General features: G+C 45.4%; 1 protein-coding gene and 1 long non-coding RNA gene across 2 annotated transcripts in view; one reads left to right on the forward strand and one right to left on the reverse strand.

Annotated features, from left to right (window-relative positions):
- Positions 1-7,858, reverse strand: part of Smap2 (small ArfGAP2) — a 49,933-nt gene extending 42,075 nt beyond the window's left edge. Inside the window, exon 1 of the mRNA XM_031378519.1 lies at positions 7,366-7,858. Coding sequence (XP_031234379.1) covers positions 7,366-7,468 — 103 coding nt within the window. The 5' untranslated portion in view covers positions 7,469-7,858. The remainder of the gene's footprint in view (positions 1-7,365) is intronic.
- A 149-nt stretch (positions 7,859-8,007) lies between these two features.
- LOC116095549 lies at positions 8,008-15,292 on the forward strand. The gene is made up of 3 exons (XR_004120628.1): positions 8,008-8,116; positions 11,389-12,217; positions 14,620-15,292. It is a non-coding gene; the product is annotated as an uncharacterized LOC116095549 (long non-coding RNA).
- The last annotated feature ends 760 nt before the right edge of the window (positions 15,293-16,052 follow it).

Raw genomic sequence — 16,052 nt, forward strand, 5'->3', positions numbered from 1 at the left:
ATGGACCTACAACGCTAGATGTGTACAAAGGGTCTAAAGCACAATGCATATTCATAATCTCAAGACCATAGAAAAGTCACCTGGAGAAGTGGAATTTTATTGGCCCCTGACTGGCTACCAAATTCTAACCCTCACACTACACAATACGTAGTTAAATCACCCTAACACACACACACACACACACACACAAAAATGCACACACTGCAGAGGCTCTGTACACATCTGCTTCCCCTTCCTTCAGTGCAGTTCCCTAATTCACCTGGCAGCACACTGTGGACCCTTTCAGACACAGTTTAACTACCTCTTTAAAGCTGTGACTTCCTGAGCACGCCTTTAATCCCAGCGCTTGGGAGGCAGAGGCAGGCGGATTTCTGAGTTCAAGGTCAGCCTGGTCTACAGAGTGAGTTCCAGGACAGCCAGGGCTACACAGAGAAACCCTGTCTCAAAAACAAACAAACAAACAAACAAACAAAAAACAAACAAACAAAAAAATCCTAAAAGCTGTGACTTCCTGAGGAAGCCATCTTTGCCTTCTTCAATGCTTTTGCTGTTCCTGGACATAATGCCATGTTATCTGATTTATACATCTCCTTCCCCATTAGAATATAGAACCTTTGATATCAAAGACCGCATCTTTGAATCCTATCGTACATCCCTTGCACAGTGCTGGGCACAGTGATTAAAACTTTTGTTTTGTTTTATTGGGGTGTTTTCTTGTTGTTTATTTTGGTCTCTTAGGACAGGACTTCATGTAGACTAGGCTGGCTCAACATGATCTTGAATTCCTGATCATTCCACTTTAGAATACATTACTAAATATGTACACACACACACACACACACACACACACACACACACACACACAGCATTGAATCTCTAGTCTACAGTGAGCTCTTTTCCTCTTTGCACAGGGTGCAATTTACAGGGAAAGCAGAATAAACAAGAAAGTGCCCCTTCCCCCTAACCCCGCAGGGAACAGCCTTCATATTGATACTATGAGATGATTTAACGGTAGCTTTGAGAAATCACTTTCAGTAAAACTTGTCAATATAACCATGACTGTGAGAATTAAGATGCGCCAACTATAAAAGCTCAGAAAGACATCCGACCTCAGGTGGGGGAGGATATAACTGCAAGAAAGCTGGAAACGGGAAGCAGAAATTCTGTCTACATCTGGCGGATTTTAACCTCAAGAAGGTTAAAAAAATGTATCTGCATTTAATGTATCTAAATATGATAATATTTAGCCACAGACATGTAGCTAAAACAACTTAAAATTGACAGGAAAGTTTATGTTCTAAGGAATGATATTAAGAAACAATGGAATAGCCATTGATATAAAGCAAATAAAAGGAAAGCTAAAGATTACTGTTCAAAAGTTAACACTGGGCTGGTGAGACAACTCACCAGGTAAAACTCCTCCCTGCCACATCTGCCCATCTGATTCCACCCCAGGATCCACAGCAGAAACAGAGAACTGACGGGTCCTCTGACCTTCACACACGTGCTGTAGCATGTGCCGGTGAATACACACACATATACACACGCAATTAAAATGTATTACATTTTTCATTTTAAAAGGTTAAAATGTAAATGTAAAGCTATTAGAAAACCTTGACACAAAGAAATTCCCTGGTCTAATCTTTCATCCATGTTTGAAGAAGCAGGAAACATCCAGGCTATCCTCAAGGGTCCTGTAAAGCGCATTTGCAAAAATGCCACAACTCCCATATATAGGAAATGGTTTTGGCTTAAGGATCAGGGGATTACTGTGAGTCATTCTAACCGTGGCTTCCAGTAACGAGAGTATTTTAAGGATATAAAGCAAAAAATGTAACGAATAAAATCAAGATAAAATAAATAAAATCAAGAATGGTTTAAAAAAAAAAAAAGCCAGATTCTGGTGGTGTACACCTTTAATCCCGGCACTTGGAAGGCAAAGGCAAGTGGATCTCTTTGAATTTGAGGCCAGCCTGGTCTACAAAAAAAAACCTACCTTGAAAAAAAAAAGATATATATTCATTGTTATTTTATGTGTAAGAATGTTTTACTTGCATGGATGTCTATGTACATCCATAGAAGCCATGGAAACCAGAGGAGGATATTAGATCCCTGGAACTGGAGTTACAAATGGTTGTGAGCCACCATGTAGGTCCTGGGAATCAAACTTGGGTCCGCTATCAAAGTGCTCTTAACACTGAGCCATCTCTCCAGCCCTTGTGCACACTTTTCAAAGATAACTTCCACGAGAGAAGCAGTCTTCTAAACCACTCAAGAATATCCGCTAACTTAATAGAAAAACAGCCTGTGTATAGCCTGGAAATACTGTGGAAGCTCTTTAGTATACACGGACAGAGAATCTTCATGGTCTCCATGTTATGCTGTTGACTGAAAATTCCAAGGGACTGAAAGCATTGGGTAATATGCTGTCTGCAAAAAGTGCTGAAAACCTATACGTTTAATGTCATTGTTTAATATCCACATACACACATATACAAAATAAAGAAAATTATGATGTTTGTCCTTGCATCTATCACCTCTCAAAGGTCAGGTGAGGGAGGCTGAGGAGAAGGCTCAGCAAGTACAGCAAGTGTGAGGACTGGAGTTCAGATCCCCATAACTCACCTAAAGGCCAGATGGGCATGGCAGCCTGCCTAAAATCCCAGTGTACAGGAGGCAGACACAAGGGGTCATCAGGACAAGGTGGCTAGGTTAGCCAGAACCAGTAACAGATTTGTCTCAATACAAACTGGAGACAGCTGGGCGGTGGTGGAGCACGCCTTTAATCCCAGCACTTGGGAAGGCAGAGGCAGAGGCAGGAGGATTTCTGAGTTTGAGGCCCTCCTCATCTACAGAGTGAGTTCCAGGTCAGCCAAGGCTACACAGAGAAACCCTGTCTCGAAACCCCCCCCCCCCCGCCGCCAAAAAAAAAAAAACAAAACCAAAAAACTGGAGACAGACTGAGGAAGACACTCAATGATGACATCAGGCTTCTACACAAAGTGCATGAACATATATGTACATACGTGAGACAAGTACATCCTCACACACATACATTTAAAATGAAAGGTGAGGCAAAGCACTTGGAAGGAAGAGACAGGAGGATCACAGCAAGTTTGCATCTAGTCTGGTCTACATAGCAAGCCGCAGTCCAGCCAAAACTATGTAAATCTGTCTAAAATACACAGGTAAGAAATCAGGTACAAGGGTGCATGCTTGCAGAGCAAGCTTCGGGGAGGCAGAGCAGGAGGAATTCAAGGATGAAGATCAGCTACAAGTCAATGCCAGCCTGTTTCAAACAATACGAGGGCAGGTAAGAAATGGCCAACAGTGGTTATACCCAGGAAGAGAGCAAAGGTGGCTATGGGTTACCTTAGGACAATGATTTTTCATTATGTTGTCTTTTTGATTTTTTTGAATTTCAAACCACATGAAATCTATTCAAATGAAAATATATAGAGAAGATGAAACAGAGGCAGTGGTTAGATAATTAGAGGGGAAACATTTCACAGACAAGATGTAATGGAGAGGGATGGGAAAAACTAACAAAGCTCTCAAGACAGCAGAATTGCACGAGGCACTTCAATCTCACACATCTGTTCCATAAACCTATCATACTATTACATGTCTCCCATGTCCACTCTCTGCTCATTAAACAGCTCTCTATTTCTCACAAACCTTGATGTTGGTAATGCATCAATGGTGCAGAGGAGTGTGCAGGTCATCAGAAAGGTGGACCCTTTCTCTGACCAGTCTAACACCAGTCTCTGAATGGGTTAATCCCAACACATTCATAAACATCTGGGGCTGCATAGCTAAAGGCCCAGCCTTGGGCCACTGTGACCCCAAGTACAACATAAACAATGAAAGTATGATGGAGCCAGGTCTCAAGCAGCCAGTTACTGGAGACATACCTGGCTCTTACACTGGTTTTTCCTCTATCATGCATCAACATTGGTACATCCTCTACTTTATCATTACTGAAGTCAGTCTATGTAGGTATTACCTTGGGAGCTGTCATGACAAGGAAACTGCACTTGTGCTAAGAATAAGTCGTAGCATTTGAGAAAGGGGACTTTTTGAGGCAGAGTTTCACATAGCCCAGTCTGGCCTCAAACTTGCTAAGGATAACTGAACTTCTGATCTTCCTTCCTGCCTCCAGCTCCTGAGTGCTGGGATTACAGGTGTAGCCACCTTAGATGGCTTAAATTGTGACTTTGTTTGTTTGTTTTGTTTTTTGACACAAGATTTCTCAATGTAACAGCCCTGGCTGTCCTGGAACTCACTTTGTAGACCAGGCTGGCCTTCAACTCAGAGATTCTCCTTGCCTTCCCCTCCCAAGTGTTGGGACTAAAGACATGTGCCACAACCACTAAGCATTGGCATTTTTTTTTTAAACAAAGCAGTGTCAAAGCAGTCCAGGACATTCAGGAACCTGGTTCAACAGGCCTCCTACTGAATAAAGAGAGAAAGGTGCCTGCTTAGTCTCTATTCCAATGTTTAAATGACATTATTTTAAGGATCAACTAACAGGTATCACTCCTAAATGTGATGTTAAAAAGAAGAGTCAGGGGACTAGAAAAGTTACGCTGTGGTTCAGAGTCCATAGTATTCTTTAGAAGGCCTGAGTTCAGTTCCCAGCACCTACCTCAGGTGAATCCCAACCACCTGTAAGTCCAGTGCCAAGGGATCAGACACCCTCTCCTGGCATGGATAGACACTGCACTCACATATACATTTGATTTAAAATAAATATAAAATGTTTATGAAACATAATTTTTCCTGAAAATAAACAGAAACTTAGGTGACAAGATAGCTCAGTGGTTAAGGAAATGTGCTTGCCAGCAGGCCTGACCACTTAAGTTCACTCTCCACATGGTGGAAATTGTTCTCTGTCTCACACACACACACACACACACACACACACACACAAATAAATAAATAAGTTAAAACATAATTTAAATTTTAAAAAGAATTCATTGCCCAAGAGCTATTTTGGAACATTACAAAAGTATCCACTTATATAGGTCTGTAGTTCAGACTACATCAATACATTAAATACTATGAAGGAACACTCTCCAGACCTTGTTTGGTGAGCTCTCAATTTTCTGAAAAGGACAAGAGAGAAAACAGAAAAAGTAAACTCAAACCCAAATCTTATTTTAGTGAACAGTCCTTTAATTCTTCCGCCAACTGCTGGTCCTTTTTATCAGGGCCGAGCAGGTCACTGCCTACTGATGCAAATGTCTCTCTTCCCCACCCTCTGAGAACTGCCTACACCTTCATCACAAAATCTCAAAGTGGAAAAGAGGAACAAAACGAAGGAGGGGCTAACCGGCAGACTGGGCTGGGCATTCTGCAGCTAGATAAACAGGACGCGGCAAAAGCCTGCTTAACAGAACTGAAAGATAATGGGCACATGGGCATCTCTTTTTCAATAGTGGCAATCGTGTGGAAAAGCATTTCTAACTTCAGAACATTCAGGATCCAAGGTTTTAGCATCAGTGGCAGACAGCTACTAGGCTTTGCTGTTGTTTGGTTTCTACGCCTTATTTATTAACTTTGTGGGGACTGTACATGTATGTACTACAGCATCCACTCGGAGGTCAGGGGACAGTTTGTCGGGGCTGGTTCTCTCCTCTTACCAGGTGAGTCCTGGGGATCAAACACAGGTTGTCAGTCTTAGTGGCAAGACCTTTATCCACTGAGCCCTATCCCAGGCCCCAGTTACTAGTTCTCATCAGGAATTAAGTTCTATGGTTATACCCAGGAAGGCTATTAATAAAGGGCAATGGGGAATTTGGAGCAATGGAAATTGGTAAATTAACCTCTCTCTTCCACATGGTATATTTTATTGGAATGAGTAAGTATAAGAACAACATAAGTACAGGGGAGGGGGTGGTTCTAAAAATCATCAAAAATGGCATCTGGGTCTCCAAACGTGGCAATGTTCCCTCAGTAGATGCCTCACTGCGACTTAAAATTGTCAACTGAGGACATTAGAGAATCTGAGTAGACCACAGATGCTCCTACATTGTAAACCAAACCTTCCAGTAGATCTAACAAGAATCAATCTACAAGAAATTTAGACTCCTCAACATAAATTGAACTCCAGTTAATGCAAAGACTCAGGAGAGAAGTCTGGGGACCTGCTTTCCTAACAGTTCATTGCATTTGCCTACTGATAGAGGTCACTAAAATTTATTACTAGGAGTCTAAATCAATGCATCATCATTCTTGCGCCCTCCTTACATAACCTTACTCTAAAATAAACCATAATCACATGAAGCATGGGTTAGGTATCTACTGCTCTTCTCAACATTAACACACACACACACACACACACACACATACACATTCGAATGCTTTATACTACTTTATGCCCATACGCTACATGGCAAATTTAGGAAATGAACTAAGGGAATACCCCCTCCCAATTATAGCTGCTCCTATCTACAAAGCCGGGCACAAATAGTTCCCTGGTAAAATTTTCTACCATATTGACCTTTAATTGTAACACAGCATGAACCTTTACAGGCACAATAAACAAAGGCCAAGTGGTTGGGGTCAATTTACAATGACCCTTCCTATTTCACCTCTAGAAGTGTAATCACCTAGGAAATAACGAATTGGGGGAATTCCTTGCTTCCTCTTCTCCCTGCTTGAATGGGTCCTGCACTACAGCCCAGGTCTGCTAGTTTCGGCCTCCACAGCCCAGGCAAGACTATCTAGAAATCCGCACTGTGTCACTGCAATAAGGCAGCTTCTCAGTGCACACGACCTGGGGGAAGAAAGCCTCCTAGGCACTCTGTCAGAGCTCAACAAGGTGGTAAAATGACAGGAGCCGCTAACGACATAGCAGACAGCAAGGGATGCCACCTTTAAGTATCATTTCGACAGTTTTTCTCTTCGTCATCTCACCTTCCTCCTCGACACCCCCACCCCCACCCCACTGCAGTTCACCCACAGCTTTGCCAAGTGAAAGGCTGCCAGCTCTGGATGACAGCGAGCCCAGAAGCCTTCAGAGTCTGCAACACAGCCATTCTCACCTGAACACACCGGGCAACCCCACCCCCACTATATCATCCCCCACCTCGCTGACGCTCGCGCGCGCGCGCGCACACACACACACACACACACACACACACACACACACACACACACACACACACACACACACACACTCACTCGCCCACACCAAACCCCAAGCCCGAGGAAACCCAGCAGGCTCATGAGCGAGGGTGGCTCGCGTTGTCACACGAAGAGGACTCTCGCCCTGAGCTCCAGAACCCCCTCCCCATTCAAGCCACCGCCACGCCCGCCGCCCCGGCAGCTGGTCCCCCACCGGCGCCCCGGATGCGTTACCTTTGGACTGGCAGTCGGCACAGAACTTGTTATCTTCCTCCAGCAGCAGGTTGGCCAGCACCGCCTGGTACCGATCCACGTCCTTCACCGACTTGCCTGTCATGGCCAGGGTGCCGGCGGGGGCAGAGGGCGACGCGCCCCCTGCGCCCCCAAGAACCCCTGCCTCTGTCCGGGGGCTGAGGCCTCGGGGTCCCCGCCCAGGCGGTCCTCTCGCCCGGCCCCGAGCAGCCCCGGGGTCAGGGCCGTCCGCCCCCCACCCCGCAGCCCCTCAGCGCGGCGCCCCCTGGCGGGCTTCGGGGCAAGGCTGAGGTCCGCGGAGGCTGCGGGACCCCAGAAGCGGTCTAGGCGGAGCGAGCTCTCGGCCTCAGGCGTGCGGGACGCACACTTGACCCCCGGTGCTGAGGGTCTGCCCGCTGCGCTTCCCGCCTCTGTTTCCCTGGTGGCTGTAAGCAGCTCTGCCGCCACCTCCACCGCCTACTTCCGGCAGCTCTTCCTCTCCTCCTCCACCCAGCCCAACCCGCGCATGCGCCCCGCCCACAGCGCCGCACTGGGCTCTTCCCTTGGCTCCTCCTCCTAGGAGCCAATCCGAGAAAGGCCAGGGGCGGGGCTTAGGTGGAAGCGGCGGGAGGGAGGGCACGCCCCCTGCATGTCCTTGGAAAAGAATGAATGAAGCCCGGTGGAAAGGGAGGAGAGTGAAGAGAATAAAGTGAAGGGAACGACCAACATTTACTGACCTCATACTGTGTGCCAGGTACTGCTCTAAGCGCTTTCTATCAATTATCACAGTATGCTCTTCACAGCAACCTTTATGAGATGTGTATTTATTATCCTTATATAATACAAGGGTTGTGAATATCCCAGACTCCTTCAGGTTAGTCTTTACTTCAAGAGACAAAAGGATTCACCCTCTGACCCGAGTTAAAGAGACATTACACCCTCCCTCATGATCACTTCTCTTTTTTGGGGGGGGGGCGTTTCGAGACAGGGTTTTCCTGTATAGCCCTGGAGCTCACTCTGTAGACCAGGCTGGCCTTGAACTCAGAAATCCACCTGCCTCTGCCTCCCAAGTGCTGGGGTTAAAGGCGTGCACCACCACGCCCGGCTACTCATGATCACTTCTAACTTGGAATGCCTCCTGCTGCTGATGTACCATTAGCCTTCTCTGTGGTTACTGTCCTTTTTGAGCATTGTTCAGACTAGTGTCTAGGCAGAAATTTTCTTTCCTTTAAAAAAAAAATTTTTTTTTTTGAACAAGTTCTTCCTAAGTAGCCCTCGATGGCCTGGAATTTTATATTGTAGATCAGGATAGCCTCGAACTCACAGAGATCTGCCTCCAAAGTGCTAGGATTAAACGTATGTGCCACCATACCTGGCCTCCTTTACTTACTAGTGTGTGTGTGTGTGTGTGTGTGTGTGTGTGTGTGTGTGCCCAAGGAGACCAGAAGAGGGCATTGCATCACCTAAAGCTGATGGATGAGCTCCCTGACCTGTTGGGGAAGGAACCAGGGTCCTATGAGAGATTACCAAACTCTCTTACCTGCTGAGCCATCTCTCAGGTTGTTTGGGGGAGAGCCAGTTATAGGGTAACATGTAGTAAGCAAGTATTTAAAAATGGTTATTAGATATTATTTTCCAAAGCCTCTATTGTTACAAACAGTGTCTAGTAGCTGTCTTGAACCTGTGGCCATCTTGCTTGTGTACACATTCCCTCCCTTCACTCATCAAATTCTTACAAGACACTGATAGAAAACAGGATTGCTAAAGGAGAGGAAAGCACTATTTTCCGATTTGTGCTCTCAGGGGATTCTTCCAAAGGCTAGAGTAATAGACCAGGGAGGCCAGCGAGACAGTGTTTATCATCTCTAAGGCAACACTCTTGTCCATCTCTACTTTCTCACAAGACAAGGCTCCCCTCAAAATGCTTATATTATACATCTGTAATTTATATATGATATATTTATTTTACATATTATAATATATAATGCTTATGTATTATAAGGGAAATTAAAATATCTGTTACATTATTAATCAGAATAATTGATTCCTGTCCAAAAGCTTTTCATTCTAGTGAAGTCTCAAAGAATTTACTCTCATAAATATCCACGTTCATATAGTATTTTCCTAAGACAGATCCATCAGATTTGATATTATCTTAGTCATTTTTAAATATTTATTTTATTTTATTGAGACAGGGTCTCACTATGTATCCCTGGATGGCCTGGATTCTCTATGTAAACCAGGTTGGTCTTGACCTCACAAAGTTCTGCCTGCCTCTGCCTCCTGGATGCTAGGATTAGAGGCATTGCAACATGCTGGCCTTCAAGATTTACTTTTAATTTTTAACTATGTGTATGTGTATCTCTATGTGGATCTACACATGCAAGTTCGGGTGCCCTTGGAGTCCAGAAAAGGACATCCAATTTTCTGGAGCTGGAATCAGTCATGGGTGGCTTTGCGCCACCTGACTCCTCTTGTATGAGATCTCACACCGTGCTCACCCATTGAAAAAGCCTTTGGTAGCTGCTCATTTTCTTCTACTTGGTGTGAGACTGCACAGTATGGAGACAAGGCACACAAACCATGAGGTCAGATCACCTGGATTGAGATCCAAAATTTGAATTCTGTTTGTGTGTGACTTCTTGCCTTAGTATTTCATCTATGTAGTAGGAATGATAATGGTGGTAACTACCTGTTTCATGGGATTGATGCAAAGCTTCGCTGGCCTAATACCTGCAATGCATTTACAACAACTCTCAGGACATAATGAAGGTAGATAATCAACACCTGTTGCTAAATATGTCTGGCCTTATCAGTCCATGATAGGGTTTGTTTCCTGGTCTGTTTATAGTCAGACTTAGTCAATGGGCCAAGCAGAAACATGGGCTCTGTGTTTGAAGCCTTTATTTGCTGTTTTGACTGGAACACACTATCCCCAAAGGGCAGACAGTCAAGACAGACTCAAGCACCTACTGTAGAAAACATGCCCTGGCTTCTGATCCCGCAAGGGAAGCCCTGGAGGTTCCAGGTTAGCCTGAATTTATTTCAGATAAGCAAGAGCTCTCCACTAATCAGAAGAAGAGAAGAAGTAATGAGTAACAAAAAAAAAAAAAAAGGTCTGGCTTTAAGTTACTAAGTTCTTTTCTCACCAAATTGTAACTTAGCTGGTCCTCCATAAAAGGATTCATCAAAGCTAGATATGGTGGCACATAGGTAATCCCAGCACTTGGTAGATGGAGGCAGGTAGCTCAAGAGTTTAAGGCTAACCTCAGCTACACAGTGGATATTAGGCTATCCTGGGTTACAGGAGATCCTGGTTGGTTTTTGTTTGTTTGTTTGTTTTGTTTTGTTTTTTGTTTTTCGAGACAGAGTTTCTCTGTGTAGCCCTGGCTGTCCTGGAACTCAGTCTGTAGACCAGGCTGGCCTCAAACTCAGAAATCCACCTGCCTCTGCCTCCCAAGTGCTGGGATGAAAGGCATGTGCCACCACCGTGTTTTAAAGCAAAGAAACAGGAGAGAGAGAGAGAGAGAGAGAGAGAGAGAGAGAGAGAGAGAGAAATAAAAGAAAAAATTTGTAATACTTGAGGCATATTTATTTATTCGTTCCCTTTCTTGTTTATGTTTGTAGCAGAGCACCTTGCACCACCTGGCTCAGACATGAGTTTTTTCTTAAGCAGCCATGCTAGAGTAAGCTCTCAGCAAAATGCTCAGAACATGACTCCAGCAGTGCTGTGGGGAACATGTTTGGACCCACATGGAGCTTTTCATTCCAGCACCCTCTAGCTAAGAGATAAAATCTCTTGAGTCATACATTGAACTAAAATAGTTTCCAACCCACTGGTTAGTCAGGGTACCAATTTAGAGTAATACCAATTAAATGGCTTTGTCATTAAGTGAGCTGGACTAATTTTCTATTTTCCTGTCATCTCTTCGTTAGCTGTCACAGTAAATGAACTACGGATCTCCAGGGAACTCAGAGCCTATTCAGCTAACTCCAGCCAAGTCTCACTTTTTTTTTTTCTTTTAGATGTGACAATGCGCTGTGACTTCACTGTCAGCCTTGAGAACTTGGCTGTACAGAAGAAGCCAGCTGTGAGCCAGCCTTGCTTGCCTGGCCCTTCTCTACTGCTGGAATTTCCATATGTCCACTTCCACAGCCTGACTCTCAGAAGCACCTCTGCTTGCCACTGCTGAAGGTGCCCACTAGGACAGAATCGGTGCTTTAGTTGGTGGCACCACGTCCTGAAGTTCACACTACTTGGGATTTCAGAAGGTCAGCAGTCTTTGTTTCCTTCCAGACAGAGAGTGGCTTCGCCTCATGTTTACACGTTGTACTCTGGACTCGAAATCATCCCTGTTTGTGAGCAGTCTCACGAAGTCTTTCCTGTGTGACTGTTGGCTGGCCTTTGATCCTTTCCCATCAGTGTGGAAACCCAGTCTCAATGCCAGGATTTCATGCTCTGCAAACCTGCCATTTTCCTTAGGACAACTTTGCCCCTATCTCTATGAAGCCTCTTTCTCTGTCTTCCTTTCTCTGCCCTACTGTCACTAAACTTCCATAACTCTTCAGTGATATGGGTCCTGGGAAAGGAGGCTGGACCAACTATGTACGATGCTCAGCAGCTCACCGCAACCACCCATGCCAGGGTGATCATGCCAGCATCATCTCCAGCCACATGCAAGAACAGACAGCATCCAAGAGCTGTATCAACAGTTCCTGCATTTTCAGGGCCTTACAAGGGATTGGGTAAACACACCTGACCAAGGCCTCCTGGGAGAGACCCTGAAGTGTAATGAAAGAAAATCACCCCACACCACAGCATATCAACTGTAAAAAGGAAAACACGGAGGGAAAGGTAAGACCAGAAGTTTCCAAAAAGAAAAAAACCAGTCACAGGTAGAAGGACCAGGAAGGAGAACGGCACAGAGTTCTCAACAACAGCAGGGGAAGCCAGGAGACTGTGGAATGGTGCCTTCAAAATTCTGAGAGAAGGAGTTGCCAACCTAGAATTCCAAGCTAGCCACCCTGCTGTTCTAGAAGCACTGTGGAACAAGGGGTTTTCTTTCTTTTCTTTTTTCTCTACTCTTGCTTTGAAAATTGTAGCTCCCCCTGTGGCTATGTTCTAAACCCCCCCCCCCCCCCCCACCCCCCCCACCCACCCACCCCCACACACTCTATCTGCCCTTCACTCTACCCAGGGCCCCAGAGTCACACCAGCAGAGAGCATCAGCCAGATCCCTCAAAGGCTAGCTTCTGGTTGTGCTCAGCCGTTAGTTAACAATAGGCACAGACAGGAAACCAAGAGACACTGAGTGACTTGGTTTCTCTGATTTTTTTTTTTTTTTTCCTGCTGCCAGAGGCATTTCCTTCCTGCGCTGACAGCAGCATTCCTTCCAGGACCTTCTCCCACAGCTACAGCTCTTAACTGAGATCTTCCAGAACTCTCCCTGTTGCCCCACAGTATGAGGGTAACTGCTTTCTGCTGATGCTGGCCTCAAGATAACAGCACAGCAGGACTCTTCTTAGAACTCTCTTCAGCTGCCTTTTTCACATTGGCCGCGAGCTTCTGATTGGATCCTACCCAGACCACCTCCTAGGCTGACGCTAGCTAAAAACAACAGTCAATGTAGAGAGATACTCCAACTATAGAAAACAGAGATAAAGTCTCTTCCCAGTTACATAATGGAGCCCAGGGTGTAGGTCAGGAAGAATAGACCAGCAGGACAGAAGCTTCGGCATGGACGGAGCCAAGAGAGTGAAGCTGCCAGCTCAGCCAACATGTTGGAATTTAGTCAGAGGAACTTTGACCCCGCTGGATGTTGATAGTGTACCCCTCTAATTCCAGCCCTCCAGAGGTGGAGGCAGGAGGAGCAAGGCTTTGTGTTACATAGTGAGCATCGTGAATTTGAGGCCAGCCTGGGCTACATAGCAAAACCCTAGTTGAAGGGGGCGGAGGGGGGAGAACTGCCCCCACCCATGGATTAAGAGATGAAATTATTGGGAGGCAGAGGCAGGTGGATTTCTGAGTTCAAGGACAGCCTGGTCTACAGAGTGAGTTCCAGGACAGCCAGGGCTCCACAGAGAAATCCTGTCTCAAAAAACCAAAAAAAAAAAAAAAAAAATGAAATTAATCATAGATTCCTAGACAATTAAAACGTTTCAGCACAGAGTGACCATTTGGCTCCAAAGAAAAGAAAGGCTTAGCCAGTAAGGACAATCTAGTTGGTAAATCCAGTGGTCAATGTGATGTTATTATAGGCAGTGAACAGTAGCAAGGTATTGTTACACAGCTCTATCAGGAAATCATTAGAGAGAGACTCTAGGGATAGAACAAAGAAAAGTGTACCTTCATCTTGCTTAGCAGGAAGAGATAAAGATGGAGGACAAACCAGGGTAATTTAGCATGCTGTTTAGTCAAACCTCTTAATTACAAAGGAAGGCTCCTTAAGAGTTGAAAATAGTTACTTCAAAGGAGGGGAGTGGAGGGGGAGGGGGATCAAGTGCATAGGAGTGGAGGCGGGGCAGTACTGGCTAGCTGACATTATAACCCCCCACCCCCACCTCCGCACACTGAGTCTTGAGATTTAAGGTTTTGTTTTCTTGAAAATTTTTATGTGTGGGAGTGCTTTGCCTGCCTGTATGTATGTGTGTCATATGTGTGCCTGATGCCCTCAGAAGCCAGAAAAGAACATCAGGTCCCTTGGAACTGGATGGTTGTGAGCCACCATGTGGGTGCTGGGAATTGTAACACAGTCCTCTGATAGAGCAGCCAGTGCTCAGGCATCAGTCCGGTTCCCTTGAATTGATTTTTTTTTTTTTAATGAAGTCAAAGGACAATTTGAGAGTCAGCTCTCTCCTTTCCCACTAGGTGGTTCCCAGGGGTTGAACTCAGGTGGCCAGGCTTAGAGGCAGGCGCTTCTACTCACTGAGCCTTCTCAAGGTCCTCTTGAGTGTTTTATTTCATTTTGGGTTTTATTTGTTGGTTTGAAACACAGGGTCGAGAGTAGCCCAGGCTGGCCTTGAATTTACTAGCTTTGAAAGTATGACTTCCACCTCCTGCTCCTTGTCTCCCAAATACTGGGACTACAGATATGAGCCAGCAAGCTGGCTTATTACAAACCCAGTGCTTTGTCCACACCAGACAAAACTATACTAGTTGAGCTACATTTCCAGCTCCGAGCTCAGAGACCTTTTAAATGGAAGTGATAACAAATCCAACTGGGCTTAAACAAATAATAGTTTATTCTCACTGAACAGGAAATTCAGAAGCAGGGCAGCCGTTCACACCGACACAGCTCCCTGGCAAGGCCATCGGCATCGGAGTGGTGTCATCCTACGTTGCCTTGCTCGTGTTCAGAGATCCTTAGCCACCAGACGAGTAGCATCAGCATCACCTGGGAACTTGTCAGCAATCGGAGTCCTCTCTCCAGATCCAGAGAGAGACAGAGACCGTAAAAAACAAAACCTCAACGGGGCCAGCCCCATGGCTCAACAGGTAGGGGTCTTGCTGCCAAATGTGATGAGCCAAGTTTGATCCTCAGGAACCACGTGATGGAACAGGAGGGCTGACTCCTGAAAGTTGCCCTCTGACCTCCACTTGCACATTGTGGCACCCATGTTCCCCTTATGCACACTGCATATATACACACACAAATAGATAGCTAGCTAGGTAGGTAGGTAGATAGATAGAAAGAAAGATAGATAGATAGAAAGTGATAGATAGATAATGTTTAGGAAAAGGGATGGTCCTTCACCTGACTAACTCTGTTCACCAGTGATGATGTTTGGCTGTTACTCACTCATCCCTGAGCTCAGCCCTTTCTTTAGCTGCCATATTCCTGAAATATTCAGCTGAGTGGGATCCAACAGACCCGCAAAGAACTTCCTTAGGAGCCAGGCAGTGGTGGCACACACCTTTAATCCCAGCACTTGGGAGGCAGAGGCAGGGGGATTTCTGAGTTCGAGGCCAGCCTGGTCTACAGAATGAGTTCCAGGACAACCAGGGCTACACAGAGAAACTCTGTCTTGAAAAACAAACAAACAAACAAACAAACAAACAAACCAAAACAAAAAAAGAACTTCCTGATCATGGTGTCTTCCCTGAAGAGAACTTCCTTAGGCCAGAAATCAAGTTGGCAACTTCCCCTGACTCCCTGATTGGACAACTTGCCCAAACAAATTTCACAACTGGTTTCAGAACAGGAAGTGGCCCAGATTTGCAAATCACCATGCACACCAACTGCACAGTCCTGCTGAGGCTTTGTTTCTTCCTAGGAAACAGATGTGTCATCCTTTGGCATCACCACTGCTCTTTTGTTCTCAAAATTTGAGAGAATTGCAGCTTCCCTGGCCTCTTCTGACATAACCATAGGCTCACACTGTCATGGAGTAGGGACCTCAGGTTAACACACTGACCTCTGTTAAAGGAGATTAACCTTTATATAAGCTCCAAAATACCACAGTGTGTCCGATTTGATTTCTGTGACTCAAGTGTTGATTCATGGGTTGGTGATCCTGGTAACCCCTACTGAAGGCCTTCACTAGAAAACATGTGGCTTCCTGTTTTATTTGTTTTCCTCAAAGTGTCTAACCCAGAGTGGTCTCAAATTCCCAGATAGCATGGAGTGTGACCTTGAACTTCAGATCCAGCAGTCTCTACCACCTCCTCCTGAGTGTTGAGATTACAGGTG

This window comes from Mastomys coucha, unplaced genomic scaffold (genome assembly GCF_008632895.1).
Source record: "Mastomys coucha isolate ucsf_1 unplaced genomic scaffold, UCSF_Mcou_1 pScaffold18, whole genome shotgun sequence".
In the NCBI taxonomy this organism is placed as follows: Eukaryota; Metazoa; Chordata; class Mammalia; order Rodentia; family Muridae; genus Mastomys; species Mastomys coucha.